Genomic DNA, 23890 nt, shown 5'->3' with positions numbered 1-23890 from the left:
ACGAAACACAGAAAACAATGCTTTACAGCATAATGTTTTAAAGCTCATTAATCTTTAAAAATTAATTTTAATTTTTAATTTAATGGTATTTTTTTAATAAAATATTGAGAAAGCGGATTTCACTTTAAATAACATAATTTTAAAGGTAAAAGTTCGATTTTTTTAAAACGAAACTTTAAAGATATTATGATAGCGAAAGATCTGCGTGAGATTATCAATATGCTGTATTCATTTCAATAAAAAATAAAACAAATTACAAAAGTCCAATAAACTTTTTTTCCCAGTAAATTCTGTTAAACTGTAATATTCTAAATTTATGCTTAACTTCGCAAGAAGTTTTACTTTTAGAGATGCAATAAACTTACTACAATATAATGAATAATTTTGCTAAGTGATAAAACTAATAATTTTCTTATTATATAAATTTGTTCTTTATGACAAAAAACTTAACTACACTTTCAAAAGATTGGTTCAATATTAAAACAATATGTATCCTAATATCGTTAGAATTAACTGTAACTTTAATAAGTAGTTAAATTGAACCGTATTCTGGTTCGTTTTGAAAAATAGTATAGCGTTCAAATGAAGAAGAGTTATACTTTAAGCTGCATAAGAATAATGGGCGACTTAAAAAACAAAATGCCACAAAAACAGAAAACCTTTAGTTTCGATTCATAATCAAAATTTAACAAAGAAGGAAAAATGAACCTTTTACATCTGTTTTTCGACACTGATGATGGTTTTTGATTATATAATCGAAACTATAGTATTGCCTATTTTTGTGTCACACTATGTGCTTTATTCATTTAGTATTTATAATCGGCGTTGGACTACCGGTCCAATTCTGTGTTTACGACTACCAACGTTCAACTCCACAGCCTTGTAATTTTGAACCCAATCCAGAAGACAAGGGCATTTATCAAGCATTGGGACAAACTAGGATCTTCTAACTGCATGGAGGGAAACCACCAAAACCTCCCACAATGATCTGAAGGCTAGAGGATTCGTAATCCATGATCCTCCTGCCACTGAGGATATTTCAGGTCAGCACTGTGGTAACAGGCTGCCTCATTAGGAGGTGAACGCTTTATCACCTGAGCTACCACGGCTCTTATCACTTTGTATAATTTTATCAGGTTTTAAATGATATGGTTCGAATCGGGACTATATTAAACTTGTCGAGCCGCAATGGCTCAGAAGATAAAGCGTTCGCCTTTCAACGATTTGAACCGGGCTCGAATCCCAGTAATGATTGGTCGATACGAATTCCGCATCCGGCTAGCACCGATCACAGCGCTGATGTAAAATATCCTCAGTGGCAGGAGGATCATGAATTACGAATCCTCTTGCCGTCTGATCATTGTGGGAGGTTTTGGTGGTTTCCTTCCATGGAGTTTGATGATCCTAGTTTGTCTCAATGCTTGATGAATGGCTTTGTCTTCTGGGTTAGGTATATCGTCAGGTTGTTTTTTTATATATTATTACTTTTGTGCGAGTACAGAATATTTTTGTATTTAGGGATACATTTAGCAGTTTTATCAAAATGTAATTAGTTCATTAGCTTAAAAAAATATTACATCTTTTCAGCAGCTGGTACAGCATTTGCAGGGCAGTATTCGAACTTAGTAGATATGTTTGTTTTTCAAGTTATACCTGTGATTCATTTTATATCTGAAATTACGAGTAGATTTCTTTTAATTAAATGCACTTTGAAAGCTGGATTGTATAAATGTAAAAAGCAACGTATTTATAGATATTTATACATGTAGCAACTTATTTACACACGTGTATAAATATAAAAAGCAACAAATAACTGAAAACAAGAGTCTTAATTATAAATTTTTTAATGTATCTTTAAATTGCTTTGTAGACAGATAAAATTATATTTGAGCAAATTATATTGAGTACATTCTTATTTTTTAACATACCATCCTAAATTTAACATTATCAACGAATCTATTGATCTTTGTTATTCTCGCTTATCAAGTACTTCTTATTTAAAATTAAAATAAATTGGCATTTTTTTTAAAAATAAAATGTTTGCCCATTCATTACTAAAATTAAAATGCGAACAGTGAAAATCAATATAGTAACTAAATTTCTTAAATACGTATATACATAAGACCAAATTTTTCATTTATTCGCATACATTTTCAGATGTTTCGCTTTTCCATTTAATATAAATGCATTTAGGCGAATAAGTAATAAAGAAGTAAAAGGCAATAAAAATCTAACAGGAGGTATTTTGAGTCTGATTATTAGTGAACAACTGATTCAAATACTATAAAAACTTTTAAACGAAAATTTCAGACCGTAATAAAAATTAACGTACAGTACGCAAAATAAATAAACAAATAAGTAAGTAAGTAAGTAAATAAATAAATAAATATAAAACGGATTATCTTGAATAATTTTTGATCTTATGATCGGATTTTCACGTTCTAGAACTCAATCTAATTAATGTTTCAAGGGAATGAGCTCAAATGTGCAGACGATATTTTAAGTTACGAAATCAGATAAAAAATGTACTGTCTCTGAATAAATACCTTTTTTTCCCAATGGATTCGGATTTCAGACGCCCAAAATAAAGGGGGTAGCAGCAATCTGGGAAATATGGTCCCATTACTTTGGCCAGGTCTAAGTTTGAGACACTGAACATTAAATTTACTTTTTGCGTATTTCGCTATATTTCACGAGCTTTTTAGCGAATCGAAAATTTTTTGCACACAATTATAAAATTCATTTATCCAACGATAATTTCATGCAAAAAATATCTTTTGCTCAATATTTTTTTTTAAATTTAAGAATGGTCAAGAAATTTTGAATTGTAAGGTATACAATTTTTTGCATAATTTTAAAGAATGTATTTTTATATGGCAAAATGCAAAATTTGAGCGATGTCGATTGAATAATTAATAAGAGATTTAACTTTTAAGAACTTTTAAAAGATTAAGAAAAATTTTTTTCAATGAAATATCTTAATAAAATTTTTGAAATTTTTCAGCAAATTTTTTCAGTTTTTAATATTTCTAAAATTAATTTAATTCTTTAATTTAAAATTTTTATTTCATTGTTAGGAATAATTGTTTCTGATTCTTTTTTAAACATTTGTTAATCATTTATCATTTGTTCATTATTATTACATACATTATCATTTACATTTGTCATACATTATCATATCATCTTACATTATCATATCATAATATGTGGAAACGGATATCATGATATAAAAAACGGATAATAATACATTATCATATCAGCATACATTACATTATCATTTGTTCAATAGTTAAGTAATAGGGTTATGAATGTCTCCTGTTCCTCCTGGATCCCTTGGTAGATATTTCCGACTAATTTATTTTTAATAAATAACGTAATGCTAATATTATTATTAACGATATAATATTTTTATTCATAAAATAAATGCTGAGTAATTTTTAAACTATAATGTTACTTTATAGTTTTAGAATTTTCATACATTGGCTTTTAAATAAAAAATCACAAATTATATCTGAAGTAAAACTTTTCAAATAGTATCTGCAGGCATACTATTTGAAAAGTGTACATTTGTCATACATTATCATTTCGTCTTACATTATCATATCATGATATGTAAAAACGGATATCATGATATCAAAAATGGATCATGATACATTATCATATCAGCATACATTAGATTATCATTTGTTCAATAGTTAAATAATAGGGTTATGATTGTCCCCTGTTCTTTCTGGATCCCTTGGTGGATATTTCCGACTAATATATTTTTAATAAATAACGTAATGCTTACATTATTATTAATGATATAATATTTTCATTTATAAAAAAAAATGACTAATTTTCAAACTATAATGTTACTTCATAGTTTTAGCTCAAATTTCCTACATCGTGTATTAGATATAAAAATCACAAATTATATCTAAAGTAAAACATTTCAAATAGTATCTGCAAACATATCTTACCTGCTAATTTTCCGAATTAATCTGTTACACCAAAAACTGAACACACAAATTTATATTGTATAAAAATGAGGTGCTGATTACATCCCCTCTCGAAATAATTGAGGATGAAGATTCCAGATGAGAAAAAAAACAGGTAAATTATTTCAATTAAAGATTATGTACGCGAACCTACTCCACTATCCATTGCAAAACTAAAATGAACGAAAATTTCAATTTCTAAGAAACCTTCACTCGTTTATTATAATGATATCTGTGGCCACTTAACGACCTTGTGGGGAATATTTGATCCACAACCGGTTCATAACATGTTGTTTTGACGTAGGGTAATGACGATCAAAAATTGTATAATTGTTTCATTTCCCTTTTTTTTTTCTTCACCGATTGTTCCCCCTACTGATTAGTGGTATCCACAGATCTTCGTTTTCAGGTTTAATAACAATTTCAAAACTGATATTCGACAGCTTATTTGGCAACTTACCTGTTACGAGGAAAATTTTGAACCCTCTAAATTTTTAGTTACTTATTGAAATCATTATTGCTTGTCAGTTTTTGTTACCTAACTGAGCGTCAATGCTTTTAAATATCAGATAGCTACTTAATTCAAATCTGACAGCCATTATGACAATCATAACAATTTTTTATGGTATAAATTTTAAGTGACAAACCTTAACCTTCAGCAATAATTGCTTGTCCTTCTTGGTTTTCTTCTTGTAACGGTAATTGCATTGGAATAACAAAGGCTATTGGAATATTAGCAGTATGAACCATGGTGGCTCAGGGGATAAAATGATCGCCACCCAATGTGGTGACGGAGTTGAAATCCCAACAATGGTTGGTCGATACGAATTATATATCAGGCTCGCATCGACCTCAGTGCTAACGTAAAATATTCTAGGGAATAGACTGATCATGGGTTAGACTCCCCTTGACGTCAGGCTAACCCTGGGAAGTTTTTATGTAACATAAATGCGGATTAGTTCCATCAAAAAGTCCTCCACGAAGGCAAATTTCTCCTCATATTGGATGCTTTGTCTTCTGGATTGAGTTCAAAATTACAAGGCTATGGAGTTGTTGCACATTAGTTGTAAATTCAAAACTTGGGTTGGTTCTTCAAAGACGGTTATAAAATAAAATAAAAATATTGGAATAGCTGTAAAAACACAGGAATATTGCGGTAAACGTATCTATGAAGAATTGCGTTTCGTAAATTAGTTTAAGTGAAAGAAGAAACAAGCTGATTTTGCATAGGCATGCAACTTTTAAAATAATCATAAATTTAATAATTATTTTTAGATTTTCTGGATTCACATTTTGCTTGTTGCGTTATTTTCCATGTGTTAGAAAGCGTAGCGGTCAAATATTTTTCTCCTTTTCTTCCCCACATACTAGTAGAGTTATCACGCGAGTTAGGTGTTGGAAAAATTGACAATTAGTCACGTGCAATTAGGATTTCCATTGAATTCTAAGCTTTAGTAAAAATATATTGTTAAATTTTATTCTGAAGTGTAATTATATATATTAAAAAAATTCTGTATGAATCTATTCCTAAAGTCAATATGAAAATATTTTATTTATAATTTTTTTGTTGTTGCTTCATTTGCAATTCTTTTCGAGTAAAGAACTACTGTTAGTCAATAAATGTGTTCTTCTTCAGATTATTCTTCAAGTAATTCTTCAGAGGTGTGATATGTTTAAAAGATAACACTCGCAACTCTACGAAATGAAGTGTTCTGCTTTGATTTTTGTCTTCCAGAAATTTATTTTTTGGTTATTGGCGGGCACTTGGGTCTATTTCCCATTGATCTCAAAAATGCCAGAATTGCTACTCTCTTATCGTTACCCAGTGAGCACCTATGGCTAAGTGGCCTCGGCCACCTGGTCGGCTGTCTTCTAGAAATTCCTAACAGAAAATTAATGCTGCAATTTCTCGATCATTTTTAAAAAATGTAACAAGAAAATTGAAAATTATAATGCGAAATCTGCCATTTTTGCTAAATAAGCGCGCATTATCGCTCAAAATTAACAGACGCATAAATTTTTTAACCAATAACTATTAATTTAGTTTATTTTAAAGTTTTGTGCAACTGCGATATTTTTTAACAATAACAGGCCTTTCAAAACGTGTTTTGTGAAATTTCATTATTTTAAGTCACGTCACCAAGAAAACTTATAAAAAAATCAAGTAAACAGAAATTGTGAAATATGTGTCAATCAAATGTGGTAGAATGTATCAAGACTAAAAAGTGATGCTTACGAAAATAAAAATACAGAAAATTACGGTATAAGTGTCAAATCACCGGAAAGAATTGGATGGAAAAAAATGGCAAGAGCAATTAATGCTAGAAAAGCAAACAAATAAATAAATGAATAAGTAAATAAAATTGCATGTACTAAGTGCCAGTTGAGTGAGAAAATTTGTAGCAAGGCAAAAAAAAGTATATAATAATCATAAACTTACTATTGTAAGTTCGAATTGTCCAGGATAATTTGTAACAAGGCTAAAAATAGTATATAATAATCATTAATTTACTATTGCAAGTGCCGATTAACCAGGATAGTTTGTAACAAGGCAAAAAAAAAGTATATAATAATCATAAACTTACTATTGTAAGTTCGAATTGTCCAGGATAATTTGTAACAAGGCTAAAAATAGTATATAATAATCATTAATTTACTATTGTAAGTGCCGATTAACCAGGATAGTTTGTAACAAGGCAAAAAAAAGTATATAATAATCATAAACTTCTGTTGTAAGTTCGAATTGTCCAGGATAATTTGTAACAAGGCTAAAAATAGTATATAATAATCATTAATTTACTATTGCAAGTGCCGATTAATCAGGATAGTTTGTAACAAGGCAAAAAAAAGTATATAATAATCATAAACTTACTGTTGTAAGTTCGAATTGTCCAGGATAATTTGTAACAAGGCTAAAAATAGTATATAATAATCATTAATTTACTATTGTAAGTGCCGATTAACCAGGATAGTTTGTAACAAGGCAAAAAAAAGTATATAATAATCATAAACTTACTATTGCAAGTTCGAATTATCCAGTATAATTTGTAACAAGGCTAAAAATAGTATATAATAATCTCTAATTTACTATTGTAAGTGCTGATTAACCAGGATAGTTTGTAACAAGGCTAAAAATAGTATATAATAATCTCTAATTTACTACTGTAAGTGCCGATTAACCAGGATAGTTTGTAGTAAGGCTAAAAAAGTATATAATAATTATAAACTTTGATAATGCTAGTGCCAATTAAGCAGAATAATTTTTTAGCAAGGCTTGAAAGGTTCCACATCGTTTTACTCTCTAAAATTGATTCTAAATAGCAATACAATACAAGAATTTATTTTCAAATGTTATATACCATTTATAACACTTATTTACCTCGACCATCTTTTTTATCCGAGATGCGCGGTGTTCTACTAGCAATAAATAAAATAAATTAAAAATGGATAAAGGTTCGAAGAGAGATTTTATTGAATTCGAGAAAATAGCTTTAAAAGAGCATGTTGTAAAACGTAAAAAGATTAAATTCTGAGAGACGACTTCATATCCCTTTTAACATAATATATAATTCAAAAAAAAAGAAGAAAAAAATGCAGAATTAATTAGTAAATCAAGTAAATAGAAATTAATCAAGTAAATAGAATTAATCAAATTTTAATATTTAATTACAACATATTAGTAGTTACTGACTGGTATTCTTTAGTCACACCTACGAGCTAATAATTAAATGGCACTAAACTACAAAAATTTATAGATCACTATTAGAATTAAAAAATGCGTCCTCATCATGCAAACTGTCTTAAATTTAGTGCAATAATTTAGAGTAAAATAAATTTATTTAATAGTTTCAAATCTAGAAAATTATAATTGAAATCATAATTTCCAGTTTTCTTAAAAGTGAGAGTAATGCATCGTCATTTCCATTTTAAACCGCTAATAACTTTGTTTTTATACATTTTATCGGAATTGTCCTTCGAATTCCATGCATTTATTAAAGCTCTCAAAATTTGCTAAGGAATTCTTGACCCATATTTTGATTAAAGTTTGTTTAGTTCCGATTTCAATTTGTTGATATATGATCTAATTCGGGTTTTGGCTGTAGCGATTTTCAATTTGATTAGCGCTATGTAGATTTGTTATCTTCGATTTCAAATTGCTAACAAAATAATTCAGTTAATGCATGTAATCAGAGATCATAAGTAAAATATACTAAACAAGTGGGCTGCGCCCATTGCTCGCTAACGCTCGCCAACCCCCGAAAATTGGTACGCAATCTTATATGTTTTGCTTCGCAAACCAAGCTCGCTTCGCTCGATATTAACTTAGGTTTTTTTCTTCTTTTACTTCTTTTACTTTTTTCTTTTTTCTATTTCTTTTCTACTACTTACTTCTTTTTTATTTTTTTTTTTTTTATTTTTTTATATTCTTATTTTTATTACCTTTATTTTTTTATTTTTTTCTATCTTTTTTTTTTTATAATTTTATCATTTTTTATTTTCTTTATTTTTTTTCAATTTTAATATTTATTTTTTTTTTTTTTTTTTATTTTTTTTATTCTATTTTTTTTTTTTTTCTTATTTTTATTTTTTTTATCTTTTTTTTATCTTATTTTTTTTTTTTAATTTTTTTACTTATTTTCTATTTTTTCTTTTATTTTCTTTTTTTTTTTTTTTTTTTTTCTTTTTTTATTTTTTTTCTTTTTTTTTAATCTCTTTTTTTTTTTTTATACCTCCTTTTTTTTTTCTTTTATTTTTTTTCTTTTTTTCTTTTTTTTTTTTTTTTCTTTCTTTTTTTTTTTATAATTTTTTCTTTTTTTTTCTTTTTTTATTTTTATAAATGTCCTTAATTAAATGTTTATTATTTGATAAATGGATTAGACCCAGGGCTAAAGAGAATAGAAGGGCTGGTTCACTCCTTTGAAGAAACTCGCCGCGCCAAACCTCGGATTTTTGCCTGTGACGTCACGGTGGCGCAAAGCTCGAACTTTTATTTCAAGAACGGAGCGTTCGGTCTTACTGGCTCTAACTTAAACGCTTGTTAATTGCAAATAAGCTATCTAATCTTTCGTTAAAAGTAAAAGTATGTATAGAAATAAAAAAATTCAGAAATAGGTTGTTATTTAACTGCGGAATTACTAGAAAAAGCGTTTAAAAAGTACACAACAAAAAACATAGTTTCCGAAAATAATGATATTCTAGACAACATTTAAGATATAATGCATGACTTAACTAACTTCTTTCCCATGTCTTGGGATATTGACCTTAATTTGAGAAACAATATGATCAATTCACATGAAAAAGAAGGACTGAATTATATTGCTGCATAGCATTTCGCCTAAAAAATATTGATTCAAAATTAGAAATAGCATCTTCTCAGTACATCCAACAACAGGGGAGCAATACGGAATGGAAAAATGTTTCTAAGGTAGGACTAATAGCTCCGTCAGCAGCATGGATGGCAATGTGTCAGGAAAAGTGTCATCAAGGAACTTTTAAATGAATTAGAGGGACGATATTCCGCAGTGAATAAAACAGCAATACGCTCATTTTGTCGTCTAAGAACTTTCATAAGAATTCGCCATCTAAGTAGAAATCATCCCGTTACATCAAAAAGAAAGGCAGGCGAAAAAAATAAATAATGCATAAAGTCAAAGAAAATAAAAACTTAAATGAAAAGTATAAATAATTAATTGTTAAAATTCTCCAAATTTCCTAACATAGTTTTTAATGCACTTATTCTAAATTTTTATGATTTTTTAAAAAATTAAATTGTTTTAAATTTAAAAACCTATAAGCAATTGCAAAATTTTTATTATTATTATGAGCCTAAATTATTTTGTTTCAGTAATTGGCGTTTAAGGTTGTTGTTTCTTAATGATTAAGCATAACGAATTACCATAAACAGTATATTTTAAAATCAGGACTCTAAATTTAAGTCAGTTGCACAAAATATTGTTATCGAACAATATGTAGATAAAAACAAGTCGATATATGCTTTAATTTCTTCTAATAAAAAAATTAAAACTGAAAATTTTGAAAAAAATATTCATAGCGTCATTTGCGACAACTAGTAAAATATTTTTACTAGTTTAAAATAGTATTTACTTTAATATTACGACCAAGAAAATTTTTTGAACTATGTTTCTGAATGGAAATAATGTGTTTATTGTGCAAAGTTTGAAATCTAATATCAAGAAAAAGTTGAACTTATTTTTACAGAGAGAATGACGCAAAGTTTTCATATCTTTGCTTGCGATCTCCGAGATCTGTGTGCGGCGTGACGTCATGAGGAAATCGTAGCTTCAGCTCTAAGAGAGGAATGTTCTAGCCCTTCTCTATAGCCCTGGATTAGACCACTCTATGAAGAAAAGACTATTTTTCGTACATAAACGGTATCTTGTCTCAACAATAAAATTTCCTAAAATATTAAGCTTGGCGACTCAAGTCTCCTAACATAACATAACGGCACATAACCGAAGAAGAGCTGTAATTGAGTAAAATAAATATTGAAAAGTCAAAATTCTGGAATTTCACAATCGCATTTTGATAATAAAACATCAGTAATTATGTTACAATCATGAAATTGATATTTTTTTCAAGATTAAGGAAAGAATGAAATTAAAGATGGAATGATAAAGAGATTATAAACTATGTTTTGTTTACAGATGCGAAAAGGATTATAGTTGTCCAGCAATTATTAAAAAAAATAAAACAATTGGTTGTATCGAAAATTCTCTAAAAACTTTGACAACTTATTAAACGTACTGAAAGCATTCGAGAATAAGAATTTCTGTCATCATAACAATAACATAGTATTTTAGTAGGTTTCAAATCAGTATTTATCAAAAATGTCGCGTTAAGATTAGGATCGAAACTGATTTCGACAACAATAGAATTTATAATTTTTTTTTCATTGCACGGACATTGCATCATTGTATTCGGATTATTATTCTTTTTAATACACGTAGAGAAATCTGGAAATTTGAAAGCAATCAGAGGAAACTTATCCAAATTACGAGAAAAAAAATTATTATCGAAGTTAAACAAATGAAATTGTGGTTGTTTTTGTGGTTAGGTATAATCGCTTAAACTGTATAGCTATTAAATATTGCGAATACCAGAAAAATAAACTAAGCTTTAAATTTTTTAAACCATAAGTTTCATGATGATTATAGCCACTTCCAAAAAAGTTTGAAATTGAAATAAGTTAAGAGTGTAATAAAATAACAGCGTAACCATTGCCAAATCAGAAATGTAATTGTCACAACTATAGTAAAAGTCATTAGAAAAACTATCCACTATAGCTTATGGTATTGTTATACCGAGCTCGTCGTTATTAGCAGAGGCATATATTTAATGTTAAAGAATCCGAATACCTTTAGAGGCAAAATTTTGAAATTTTGAAAATTTTTGAGTTTTTTTTAATTTCGATTTATATGTACATTATGCACTAAAATATAGTATGAATATAAAAAATTCTGAAATTTTTTTTCTTCTAGAAAATATGGGCAAACTGGTCAAAAAACGACAAAATATCAACCACTTTTCAAAATCACATAACTTTGTTGCAATTTCTTACTTTTTTTATAATTGCTTTACAATACCTATAGGAACTCAACTTAAACTACGCCTTAGACGCAGCATTAATATTTAGATATTTTACATTAAAAATCGAAACTTAATTGACGAAAAAAAATTAATTGGTTCATTGGCAATTAGTTCATTTTATTTTGGCGGTGAAATTTAAAATAATAGTTTAATCAACTAGTTCGTAATCTATTCCTCTAGACACGTGTGTAAGAAACGTTCAGGCGAAATTTTAAGTAATTCGAACAAAGATATTGCTTTTAAAATGAAGGAAAATAACTGAAAAATTAGTTTCGAGGCAAACTACAGAAAAGGCACAATTATTAATGAAATAATCAAAATAAATGATTTTTTTAAATCATCATAATTCTGTATATATATATATATATATATATATATATATATATATATATATATATATATATATATATATATATATATATATATATATATATATATTAATATATATATACGTTCTGGGACTCAATCTTAATGGCTCGAGGGGTGACCTCGATTGCCTATTAATTAATGCAGGTGATATTTTAAGTTACAAAAATCAGACGCAAAACGTACTTTCTCAGAATAAACATACCTGTTTTTAGACCAAAAATTTTTCAAGATAATGATCGTTAATTGTTATTATAGTCCGACATTTTCGTTTAAATGTTTTTATTTTATTTGATTCTGTTGTCCACAAATAATCAGACTCGAAACACCTCCTGTTAGATTATTATTTCATTTTACTTCTTTATTACTTAAACTGAAAAACTAAACTCAGTGGCGCGACAGCCCATAGAGTGCCAAGGCCTACTGTGCCCATCTCAGTTTTCTTAACCTTGGGCTCTGGGGTACAGGGGCAGATGTTCCGGTCAGGTGGTCAGCCGAACGCGGAACCCCCAGTGCTTAGTTCCCAAACATGCTTGGTACTCATTTATCGACCCACTGAAGGGATGAAAGGCTGAGTCAACCTTGCCCGGCCCGAGTCTTTATTACTTACTTGCCTAAATACATTAATATTAAATATTTCCCCTAGTTTGGTCAGGAGAGTGATTCAAATTCGGACTCTTAGCCCATTATATAATGGGCTATTGGCGACGGTCTGGGAAACATCCCTGAATATGATCCGAAGACATGCCATCACAATTTTGATCCTCTGCAGAGGGGATGGCACCCCCGCTTCGGTAGCTCGACGACCTGCACGCGAAGTCGAGCACCTTGGATCTTTAGAATCATAGTTCTATTAATATTGTAAACCCCAGACTTTGATGACCTAAACAATCTTTACAAATGCCCATAAAAACACCGAAAAAAACTATAGAAAAAATATTTCTTTAAAAACTAAACAAAAATTTCAATTTAAAACATCACTTCTTTCCAAAAATTTCATATAACATATGAAATTTTATACATTGCATTAAAACATGTATGTTGAGAAAAATTGAGAAGTAGCTTTCATTAAAATATGAAATTAATGGCAACTGCAAACGACAAAATTGTTTAATTGTTTCGTCAATTGATATAAACTATTTTTTTTCTCTTGCTTGATCTCTAATTTTTTTCAGAGTTTCTGTAAAGCAATCATCAATGTAGATTTTGTGTAGAGTGGATTCATCAGGCACAGAGTGTTTTTCTAAAATCTGTCATAGTTAAAAACTATTCAGCTTATCTAGGGAAATAATTACAATCACAAAAGCTTAACACAATTCTTTGGAAAATCTTGATTTCTTGGGCATTAATTACTTGCATATAAATTAGCTATCAAGCTTTGGGGTGCTTGTTTTCCCGTTTAAACGAAGCTGAACAGTTGTATATTTATCATATATAGTTATATTTTATTATATAAGTAAATAATAAAATATCCTAATATCTCTCATGAAAAAAAAATTCTATAATCGCAAGAAATGTATATGTTATCAAATTCCGAACCTTAGTAATTAAATTACGAAATTAGCCTGAAATGTTGTTTCTCTGAATAAATGTAACTGTCTTTGAACTGACTATTAAACGTGGGATAGGAAGAGTCTTTCTCTGGATAATATAACCCAAAATATAAAGAAAATAAATAATAAAACATCCTAATATCTCTCAAGAAAATATTAAAAAGCATCCTAATCCGATTCCGAACCTTAGTAATTAAGTTACGAAATCAGACTGAAATGTTGTTTCTCTGAATAAATGTAATTGTTTTTGAACAGACCATTAAACCAGGGGCAGGAAGATTCGCTCTCTGGAAAATATAGCCTAAGATATAAAATAATAAATAATAAAACATCCTAATTTCTCTCATGAAAATATAAAAAAGCATCGTAATACCTCAAAAAATACAAAGGTTATCAAATTCCGGACCTTAGTAATTAAGTTACGAAATCAGACTGGAATGTTTCTCTGAATAAACATAACTGTTTTTGAATAGACTATTAAACCTTGGGTAAGAAGAGTTGCTCTTTGGAAAATATAAAATATAACCTAAAATATAAAAAAATCCTATCCTATTATTAAAAAAAATGTATTATGTTATCAAATTCCGAACCTTACTAAATTAAGTTACGAAATCAGACGGAAATTTTATTTCCCGTTTAAAGAAAACTATTTCTTAACTGACCATTAAACCTCAGAGGAAGGAGAAGTTGCTCTCTGGAAAATATGGTTTAAATAGTTAAGTCAGGAAAGTGATTAAAAGTTTACTGCTAGTGGTTTAATAGTGGTTTCAGTGTTAATTTCACTTTTTGTTTACTTCACCGTATGTCGGAAAATTTTTAAGCGCTCCGAAAACTTTAATAAAAAAAAAAATTGTCCACAGATAATATCCATGTAAAAAATTATTATTAGCAATTAATAAATTTTTTATTACTTTATTTAGTAAAATAAAAAAAAAATCTGAAGGGTATTACCGACAATTTGGACTAGGTTTACGTGATTTTAAACTATGTATATTTTAGTACCAAAACAAAGAATAAGAGCGAAATCAATCGCACCCGATCCTAGATATGAATTTCTAAAAAAGTTGCATTTTTAAATTTTCATGACTCTCAGGAACTATTCGACCGATTTTGTTCAAATTTTTTCTTTTGTCACATATTTCACAATGGAGTAAAAATTTCTATATCTTACTTTTCAAAAATTTTTGGACCTTTGTTAAATAAAATAATATATAATTATTAAAAATTATATTTTGCATTGAATTATTTTTATTGAATTTTTCAAGATTTAATTACTTGTGCAATGTAAAACAATAATTGATAATCTTGAAATTTTTTAACATGATTGAGATTTTTTACATTTCTTAAGAATAAATAAACGACCTCTTTTAAATGAAAAAAAAAACAAAAACATAATTTTCTTTAAACTTTGGTTGATTTGCCAATGTTAGGGTTTCCAAATTGCGAGAAAAGAAAAGAAATAAATATGTAAATAAATAAATAATCAAACTAAAACATTATTTTTAATTTGCGTAATTTTCACTTATACTAATGTTATATTCAAGGCATTTCCAGATATGAACCTTGAACCTTCCTATCTCGAAATACGACGACGCGGAAAAATAAGAGATTCAGTTTCCAAGGATACACCCAATCACCGTAAAGATGGTTTGTAAATAACTTCATAAATGTAGCGTGGCAGTACAATTAAATTATATGTCTCCTTAAAATTAAATGTCTCCTTTTACTTATTTTTCTTTAACTAGCAAGAATGATGCAATTTTAAAAACTATAGACTATAATTGCAAATTCAGGTTAAATATCATAATGGTTTTCATTTACACAAAATAATGGTTTTTATTTGGCAGGGAAAAAATTGCCATAGAAATATAAGAAATTAGAAACTATTTTATTTAGCAAAATTTAATTTAAAATTTCACAATATTGTTAAGAATATGAACGAAAAATTATTCCATTTAGCTCATTTTAATAATTAAGGTAAATATGCACATGCAATCAGCTGTAGCTGTGAATTATCCTTGGAAATAAATAAAAATTCTTTAAACCGGTGTGAAAAAATTGAAGTCAAATATATAATTTGACTATCCCAATTCCATTGTAATTTTATTTACACGTGAAATTATACTAAACAATACATTGCACAATGCAATAATTCTACTTCGCTCTAAGGAATAGTGACGTCACGTTCAGTAATTTTATTTACGTTTTATTAAACAGTTTAATTATTTTTCAAACTTTATTTTTTTTAACCGTTTCAACGGCCTTAACAGATAACGTCTAAAGCTGTTATGTCGTCAGCTATCATGGGGTATGTTAAATGACAAAAAGTTTTTGGGACCTGCTCCAAATTCTTCATTTTTTTAAGATATTTATCTTTTAACGGTTGTTAATCGTTTAACGGTTCATTTTGGAATTGATTCAATTCATAATTTTCACGCGAATCAATATTTTAAACGTTTCTTTCAGAAAATTAAACTGCAATAACAAGTTAAAATCTTTAGAATAATAAATAAAATTTATGATTTTGAGAACAAATGGCTGCTAAGTTCTTAGATCGGCGTTGCTAAGCCAAAATCACGTGATTCACGTGATATGAAATACTCTATATAAAGTTAAATGAGTTACTTAAAACCAAAAAGAATCTCACATAATTCTAATAATTGGAATTGGTTTTCGGTCAAGTAATCTGAAATTTTTATATGCTGTAGTTTATTCAAATCTAACTAAAGACGTCACGGGCATACGATTAAAAAACGTACCAAAATAAATTTTTGAATTGCAACATTTTCTTTTCATTTACTCAGAAAAATTAAAATCAATTTTTTTAAACATTTCACAACTTTACCTAAAAATTATTATTGTAACTTCGTTTTATACTAATTGTCAAAATACGTCAATATATGAAATAATTTTTAAGATTTATGTATTACAAAAACATGTTATTGGTATTATAATTAATGTGTCATTTTGTTTTTAATGTCTTGATTGTGTCTTTGTTTTGATTAAAGGTCAGTTCTATCTTTCGAATGCTTATATTATAAATAGGTATTGTCCATTTATTGTGGACACAAAAGGAAGTTTTTAAAAAATGAGGGGCACTTTGATTGAGATTATATTCTTTTAAAACATGTTCGAAAGTAAATATGATTTTCCTTATTATGTCAAACGTTTTTTGAATAATTAATTGACGTAATAACGTGTTTTCTAGTACATTTCATTTGATTCAAAATGTGATTACATGCTCTATTGCAAAGTTGTCATGAATATATTAGTTTAAAATTTGAATAGATCTGCTTGTAAAAATAACAGAAAAACGTGCTTCTCATATTGATAAATTTAAATCTGCTGAACAAAGATGTTTTTTTCGATTGCAACACTTTTTTATCTAACTTTTTTTATAACTTTATTTTAATATTCTTTGAACACCAATCGTAAAGGGTGCAGCAAGTTTTTTTAAGAACCCTCCATTTGCTTTGTGTTTAAACAAAAAGAAAAAAAAATCAGAAAAAAATTAGTGCCTAGCTTAAAGTAACAATTATTAAATTAGATAAAATTATTATATTCCATTAGAAATACAAAAAAGTAATTTGATAACTAGGATTAATAACTACAGTGCACTCCCGATTATCCGGGTTAATCACCGGGACAGGTCGCACGGACAATCGAAAAACACGGATAATCCGAAAACTCCTTTTATTAAAGAAAAATTCAATATCAGTACAAAAAATATAAAAATTACTGACATTTGCATGCATAACATCAAACTAGGAATTTTCCTTATTAAAAAATGTGTGATGCGTCTTCGCCATATATCAATACACATATTTTACGAACCGCATTAATGTCACCGTAATCAAATCCTCCCATATAATCTAATAAAGTTTCCACAGAGCAGCAGAATGAGAAATTGTATTTCATTCATTTACTACATCTTCTGCATCAGTTACTATCATCACTATTTGATTTAACAACATAACGATGTCTTCATCAGTCAAATACTGGAAGCCAGACTCACATGCATCACTTTGAAACCAATCTTCTAAATTTTCTTCATCAAGAATTTCGAAACCTTAGATTTCTTTTGCTTGTTCGAAAATACTGTTATCATATTTTTCTTGAACATCTGAAGAAGATTGTTCATCAAGCGGTATGATCTTTCTCCAAGATCGTGATAACGTAGACGATTTTAATTTTGACCAGGCTGCTGACATTCCATATACTTCAATCCAATAACGAATATTGCTTCCAAAAATTTGGTAGTGTTATAACTTCATGAATCAAAATTTTTTAATCCTGAAAATGTTTCTCTTTATATTTTTTGTGTGACTCCGGAATGAGCGCGGGTAATCCGCAAACCGGACAATCCGCGCACGGATAATCGAGAGTGTACTGTATATATATAAAAAGTTGGGTCGACTGTTCAACGACGGTTATAAAATATAAAATAAAAATGGTGTTGAGTTCAACCAGAAACGCAACTAGAGCTTAGGGCTCTCAGGAATAAATTCAGACAGCTTTCTTTTTTTAATATGAAGTCAGTTAAAAGGGATCAAACTTTTCAGGAGCATTTTAAGATTTATAAATGCAAAAACGGAAATCCATTACACGTGGCAATGAATTATAAGATATACAGTGCGCCAAATAAAAAACTGATCATCCTGAATAACTTTTGATCTAATAATCGGATTTTCACGTTCTCATTCTTAACCATTCCAACTCATTCTTAATGGCTTGACGGGGTGACCTTAAATATGCTAATTAATATGCTATTTCGTTACGAAATCAGACAAAAAAACGTACATTCTCTGAATAAACGTATCTTTTTTTCAGTGGATTCAGATTTCTGACCCTAAAGTACAGGGGGTAGCCGCAATCTGGGAAATATGGTCCTAATAGTTTGGTCAGGAGAGCGTTCTAAAGTTTGGACCCTTTGATGCTAATTTTACTTTTTACGTATTTCGCTATATCTCGAGAGCTTTTTGAACAAATCGAAAATTTTTTGCACGCAGTTGTAAAATTCGTTTATCCAAAGATAATTCCATTAAAAAAATAGCTTTTAATAAATATTTATTGTCTTTTATTATTTCATTTTAAAATGGCCGAAAAAAAATTGAATAGTTTTTTTTGCATAATTTTAAAGAATATAGTTTAACACGAAAAAATTCAACATTTAGCAAAATACAACATTTTAGAAAATGAATTTCAAAAAAGACAGATGTTTAAAATTCGATTTCTCAGTAACTATTCGATCGATTTTACTGACATTTTGTATTTTGCCATGTAAAATTACATTCAAGGTGACGTAAAAAATTTTATACCTTACAATTCAAAAAAATTTCGACTAATACTGAATAAAATAATAAAAAATGATAAATATTTATTAGAAGGCATTTTTGCAGGGAATTTTCTTTTGATAAACGCATTTTGTAACTGGTTGCAAAAATTTTTCAATTCACTTTGTAATTTCTCGAGATATGGCAAAATACGCAAAAAGTAAAATTAACATTCAGGGGTCCACACTTTGGACAGCTCTCCTGACCAAACTATTGAGACATATTTCCCAGATTGCGGCTACCCCTATATTTTGTGGGTCAAAAATCTTAATTCATCGAACGAAAGGTATGTTTATTCAGAGAAAGTACATTTTTGTGTCTGATTTCGTTGCTTAAAATATCGTCTGCACTATTTGATAAGTATATTTGAGGTCACCCCTTGAACCATTAAGATTGAGTTCTAGAACACGAATTTCCAATTATTAGATCGGAAGTTATTCATGATGGTCCGTTTTTTAATGTGCGCACTGTACACTGAATGAGCTTCTGCAAACTTTAAATGGTGTTTTTTTAAATTGCGTTTTATAAATTTTCTTTCAATTTGGTTAAAAATGCCATAATTTGTATGTTACTATTGTAGTTTCCATTACAATAAGAATATTTTTATTACGCTTAATATTTCCTGTTTTTTGAATATAAAGGGTCCTTTCTAAGCGAATTTATTATTCAATATATAATCATTTTGATAGAAATAAATAAAAATAACCTACATTAAATAAAAACTATTGCAAATTCTTATTAATTTTTCAGTGAATCGCCTAGAAAAAATTATAGAAGTGATAGGTCCGGAAAATAGAAAATGAACCAGGCGTTATTTAAAAGAGAAAAACATTTAATTCTGTGATTTTATTCAGAGAAACATATTTTATTCTGCATTTCGAATTTTGTGACACGAGCTTAGTCCCTTCTGATGTTTTTGTGGATTAGATGAGCCTTCTCTAACTCCGCCTTTGAGTTGAACATCAAATTTGTCGGAAAAGGACAGTAGAAATTATAAGTTAAGGATGAAAATATAATTGAATTTCAGTGTTAAAAAATGCACTTTAGGTATTAATTAAAACACAACGCTACTCGACATTCAGAAGTTTTGGGAAGTGAAGGCATGTTGATTTTTCCCCCGCTTCTATTATGAATCAAAAGAAAAAAAAGGGAAAATAAGTAGTTGTTGTTGTTGTTAATTTGCGTCGCACTAGAGCTGCACAATGGGCTATTGGCAACGGTCTGGGAAACATCCCGGAGGATGATCCGAAGACATGCCATCACAATTTTGATCCTCTGCGGAGGGAATGGCACCCCCGCTTCGGTAGCTCGACGACCTGCGCGCGAAGTCGAGCACTTTACGGTAACACAGTTTAACGAGGACCAATACCGCACACCCTCGGTCCCTACGCAGACTGATCCAAGTGGTCACCCACCCGCACACTGACCGTAGCCAGTGATGCTTGACTTTGGTGATCTGCTGGGAACCGTGTCTTAACGATCAGTCCACTGCGGGACGAAAATAAGTAAAATAGTAAAGCAGTATAACACAAATAGAGATTAATTTTGTTTAGAAAATATAAAAGGGGAAAAAAACAACTCCTGAGGAAGGCTTTTAATTAAATTTATAGAGACGTAAGGATTTTTGACTGACTTAAAATTGTAACAAATGTTTTTTTTTCTGTGTGTGTATAAATTAGTAGGGAAAAAATGGCATATAAAATTGTTCGACAAGAGGCACTTTAAAGGAAACACTTGATAGATTTTAATTAATATTCTTAACCAATTATAAAAACAGCTTATGTCAAGTTGTATGACTGCATTTTAAATATTATTTCCGCTTCACGCACCTATTAACTATCGAAAGGGAAACTTTTAATACTTAATTATTCATTTTATTCATGACATTGACTGACATTTTTTTTTTCTTCTACAAATGCGCTTTTTCAATATATGAGTTTTTTTTCTATATTAACGTTTCTTTTCTATAATGAATTTTTTTTCTACATATAGAATAAATTGTGTAATTCCATGCTTATATTTAGAAACCAAAAATGAAATATAACGATCTATTGAGTTTATTTTTTATTTTATAACCAGAGTTGAACAGCCGACCCAATTCTGTGTTAACCACTATCAATGTTCAATTCCGTAGCCTTTTAATTTTGAACCCAACAAAGAAGACAAGGGAACTTCGCATTGGGAAAAACTAGCCTTCGTGAAGGACTTTTTGATGGTATTAACCCGCATTTGCATTACACAGAGAGGAAAATCACGAACCGATCACGAGTTGCTACAGTGCTTCAGAGGTCGAGACTTAGGTTATTCTCAACGTAATTGCTCTGTTTCTCCGCGCTGCGTAAAGTGCTACTCCTTCCAGTGCATGAAAAGTAGAGACCACGGTGCAAAGTGTTGTATCTGCCATCAATTCCTCAGTGCAAATTTCTCTGGATGCGAGACCCCCCCCCCTCCTTAAAAAAAGTGAAGGAAATTTCAAAAGCCAAGATTTCCCTAGACAATCATGAAACAAAAAGATCTTTTCAAGAACCAAGAAATCTTAACACCTTTGTGCCTAACGCCCTTTTATTGGGACGGTTTCTTTGTCCAAAAAGAAAAAAAGTGGTATCACCCGTTGTCACAGTGATTAGTAACAATTATTTATTTTTGGTTTACTATATTTTATTTTGGGTAAATTTTGTTATTATTATTATTTTCGAGTATTTAATTTTTCCTTTTAGGTTTTCATTTCCTTTTACGAGATTTTTCCTCGTAGATTTTTACTAAATTTTCCCCTCAATTTATCTGTTTGATTGTTTTCACGTCTTCACTTTGAGTAACTACTATTTTTGAACAACGCCGTTTTCATGAAGAGAAAAATTTAGTTTCTTTTTTTCAATCGAAAAATGATTCTTTCCCGCAAGTGGATGATTCACTCAAGCGAATGCTTTTCTTTCTCTTTCGCCCTCTTAGTAGCCGGGATAGCTTGGTTGGTAGAGCGATGGATCCATGTCCGTGAGGTCAATGGTTTGATTCTCGAACGTCGAAAACTCCCCGTGAACAAAATGGTGACAGGGTCTCTTTAAATCTGTCGGGGTCATAAAGTAGTTCCCTTAACAGATCAATGCTTCTGGGAAAACTGGATTGGAGATTGATCGTGTTCTGGTTCAGGACAAAATTACGATCTGCGTATGGATGGTGTATGATTGTGTCTTCTCTGTTAAATTGGATGTAACGTATGTATGTTGTCTCCAGATCATCCTCAGTTATGTTTCCCAAGTAAGTTATGTTTCTAGTAAGACGTCAGTAAGACGATTTCTAATAAGACTCAGTTATGTTTCTAGTAAGACGTAAATAGAAGCACCGTACATTTTCCCCTCTTAAATTTTGTTGTTGTTTTGTTTTGTTTATTATTTCCACGGGGATCTCAAATCTTAACTAGTTGTGGTGCGTAATGAATGGTCGGGTTTCAGATCTCATCCCTTCGAGGTGTAATTTTTTCAGACTGTTGATTCCTAGATCCTGTCAGAGGTGGCTGAGCCTTTCGGGCTCACATTTCTCTTCCTTCTCTTAATGGCGGACGATTTTCTACCTTTATTATCTACATTTTCTTAGAAAGTCATCTGCACTATCCGACCTTTTTATTTAAAGATTTTTTTTATTTCTGTTGTCAAACAATTTTCCTTCATGATGTCTTAAGAGACCAAATGCTTATTTTGAAAAAAAATTTCTGATGCCACACAAAATTATACGTCATGATTTTATTCCAATATCTATTTCTGTTCCGTCATGTTGGTTTTATAATCAACCACATAAAAACTCCGGTTGATAGTAGCCTCCAAAATTTTCCGGCTAATTCATTACCATTCAAACTATCTAGTTTTTTGTGATCCTGAGAGAATTGAACTTCACACATTGCTTCCTAAGCATAACATAAGCGGAATAATGCACCCAAAGGTTTCTAAATTTCTTCCTCTTTTAGGAAACTTGTTATTATTTTCCCTCAATCATTATCATTTACAGTCAACCATCTATAACAGTGATTCCCAAACTCTTTTGATCCATGGACCCCTTTTTATAGTCAAAACTTCCCCTCGGACCCCCAAGTGAAAAACTACATATATGTAGGGTATAAAAATTGCAAATTAAAAAAAAAACATTTTGCTGAAGAGCTATTTATTGAAATTAGTTTTGATTAAATTTAATTGGTCATCTTGTAGTTTCAAATTAGTTTCGTTAAGTTTGGCAAATGTACTGAAAATACATTAGCTTCAGCTTGATTTAAGTTGGCCAGAAAACCTCGGTATCTTCCTACCATTGCCGGAGCACCGTCAGTAGCTACAGAAATGATATTAGTCAAGGGTACAGCTTTTAATTTAGTCAATAGCGTTTCACTTTTCGTATCGCTTTCCAAACATTTATCAAATGACAATTCTTGGTAAAATTTTTATTCTCTTACAAATCTTACATAAGCTGAAAGTAAAAACTTTGTTTCCTAGATAAGTGGACTCGTCAAGATGTATAGAAAATTCAGATATTTTTAAGTACTTGCATAAAAAATTTTCTACGCACTGAGATATTTTGTCAATCCTTCTTTGTATAAATTACTCCGTGGAATTCTTTTTACAATGTCAAAAGCTGGTTTGTGCAACCCGGTGAGTATTACCTCACTTACAGCTAGAAAAATAAGTTCTTTAACACTAGAAAGACGGAAACTTAGTGTACACCTATATTGCCCGAAAGCAGTCAAAATGACTGCATTGTGAAAGAATAACTATTATGTAAAGAAATTTGCTTAAAATTAATTTTCAATATTATTTACAGTCATACAACAAGCTATTAATAGGTATTAACAAAAAAAAAAAAAAGAAACTTACTTCACTCGGAAAAAAATAATTTATTCATTATTTGAACATTTTAAGTAAATGAAAGTGGAAATCTTCTTATGTGTATGTACATCTTCCGCAAACATACTTTTGACATTTTTCACATATATTATTTGTTTTGTTGGGTAGACTATACTTGAGGGTGCCCCCGCCAAGTTGTGATTGGGATTGATCGCCAAGCTGGCCGA

The 23890-nt window shown here is 29.6% G+C and overlaps 2 protein-coding genes across 3 annotated transcripts in view; one reads left to right on the top strand and one right to left on the bottom strand.

Annotated features, from left to right (window-relative positions):
- The window catches only part of LOC107454352 (alpha-tocopherol transfer protein-like), a 33506-nt gene extending 29271 nt beyond the window's left edge, over positions 1-4235 (bottom strand). Inside the window, exon 1 of the mRNA XM_016071528.5 lies at positions 3963-4235. The gene's annotated coding sequence lies outside the window, so the exon portion shown is untranslated. The remainder of the gene's footprint in view (positions 1-3962) is intronic.
- LOC107454359 (proteasomal ATPase-associated factor 1) overlaps positions 1134-23890 on the top strand; it is a 64265-nt gene continuing 41508 nt past the window's right edge. Inside the window, exon 1 of one of the 2 annotated variants that reach the window (XM_087163908.1) lies at positions 1134-1462. In XM_087163908.1, the coding sequence (XP_087020034.1) occupies positions 1149-1462 (314 nt within the window). In that variant the 5' untranslated portion in view covers positions 1134-1148. Of the gene's footprint in view, positions 1463-21889; positions 22096-23890 lie in introns of those variants that run through there. The other variant, XM_087163910.1, reaches the window with a different exon arrangement.

The sequence above is a fragment of the Parasteatoda tepidariorum genome, chromosome 5 (genome assembly GCF_982258835.1).
Source record: "Parasteatoda tepidariorum strain Cologne lab strain chromosome 5, Ptep-v5.0, whole genome shotgun sequence".
NCBI lineage: Eukaryota > Metazoa > Arthropoda > Arachnida > Araneae > Theridiidae > Parasteatoda > Parasteatoda tepidariorum.
Note: the sequence above shows the minus strand (reverse complement) of the source record. Positions and strands in the feature narration are given on the sequence as shown.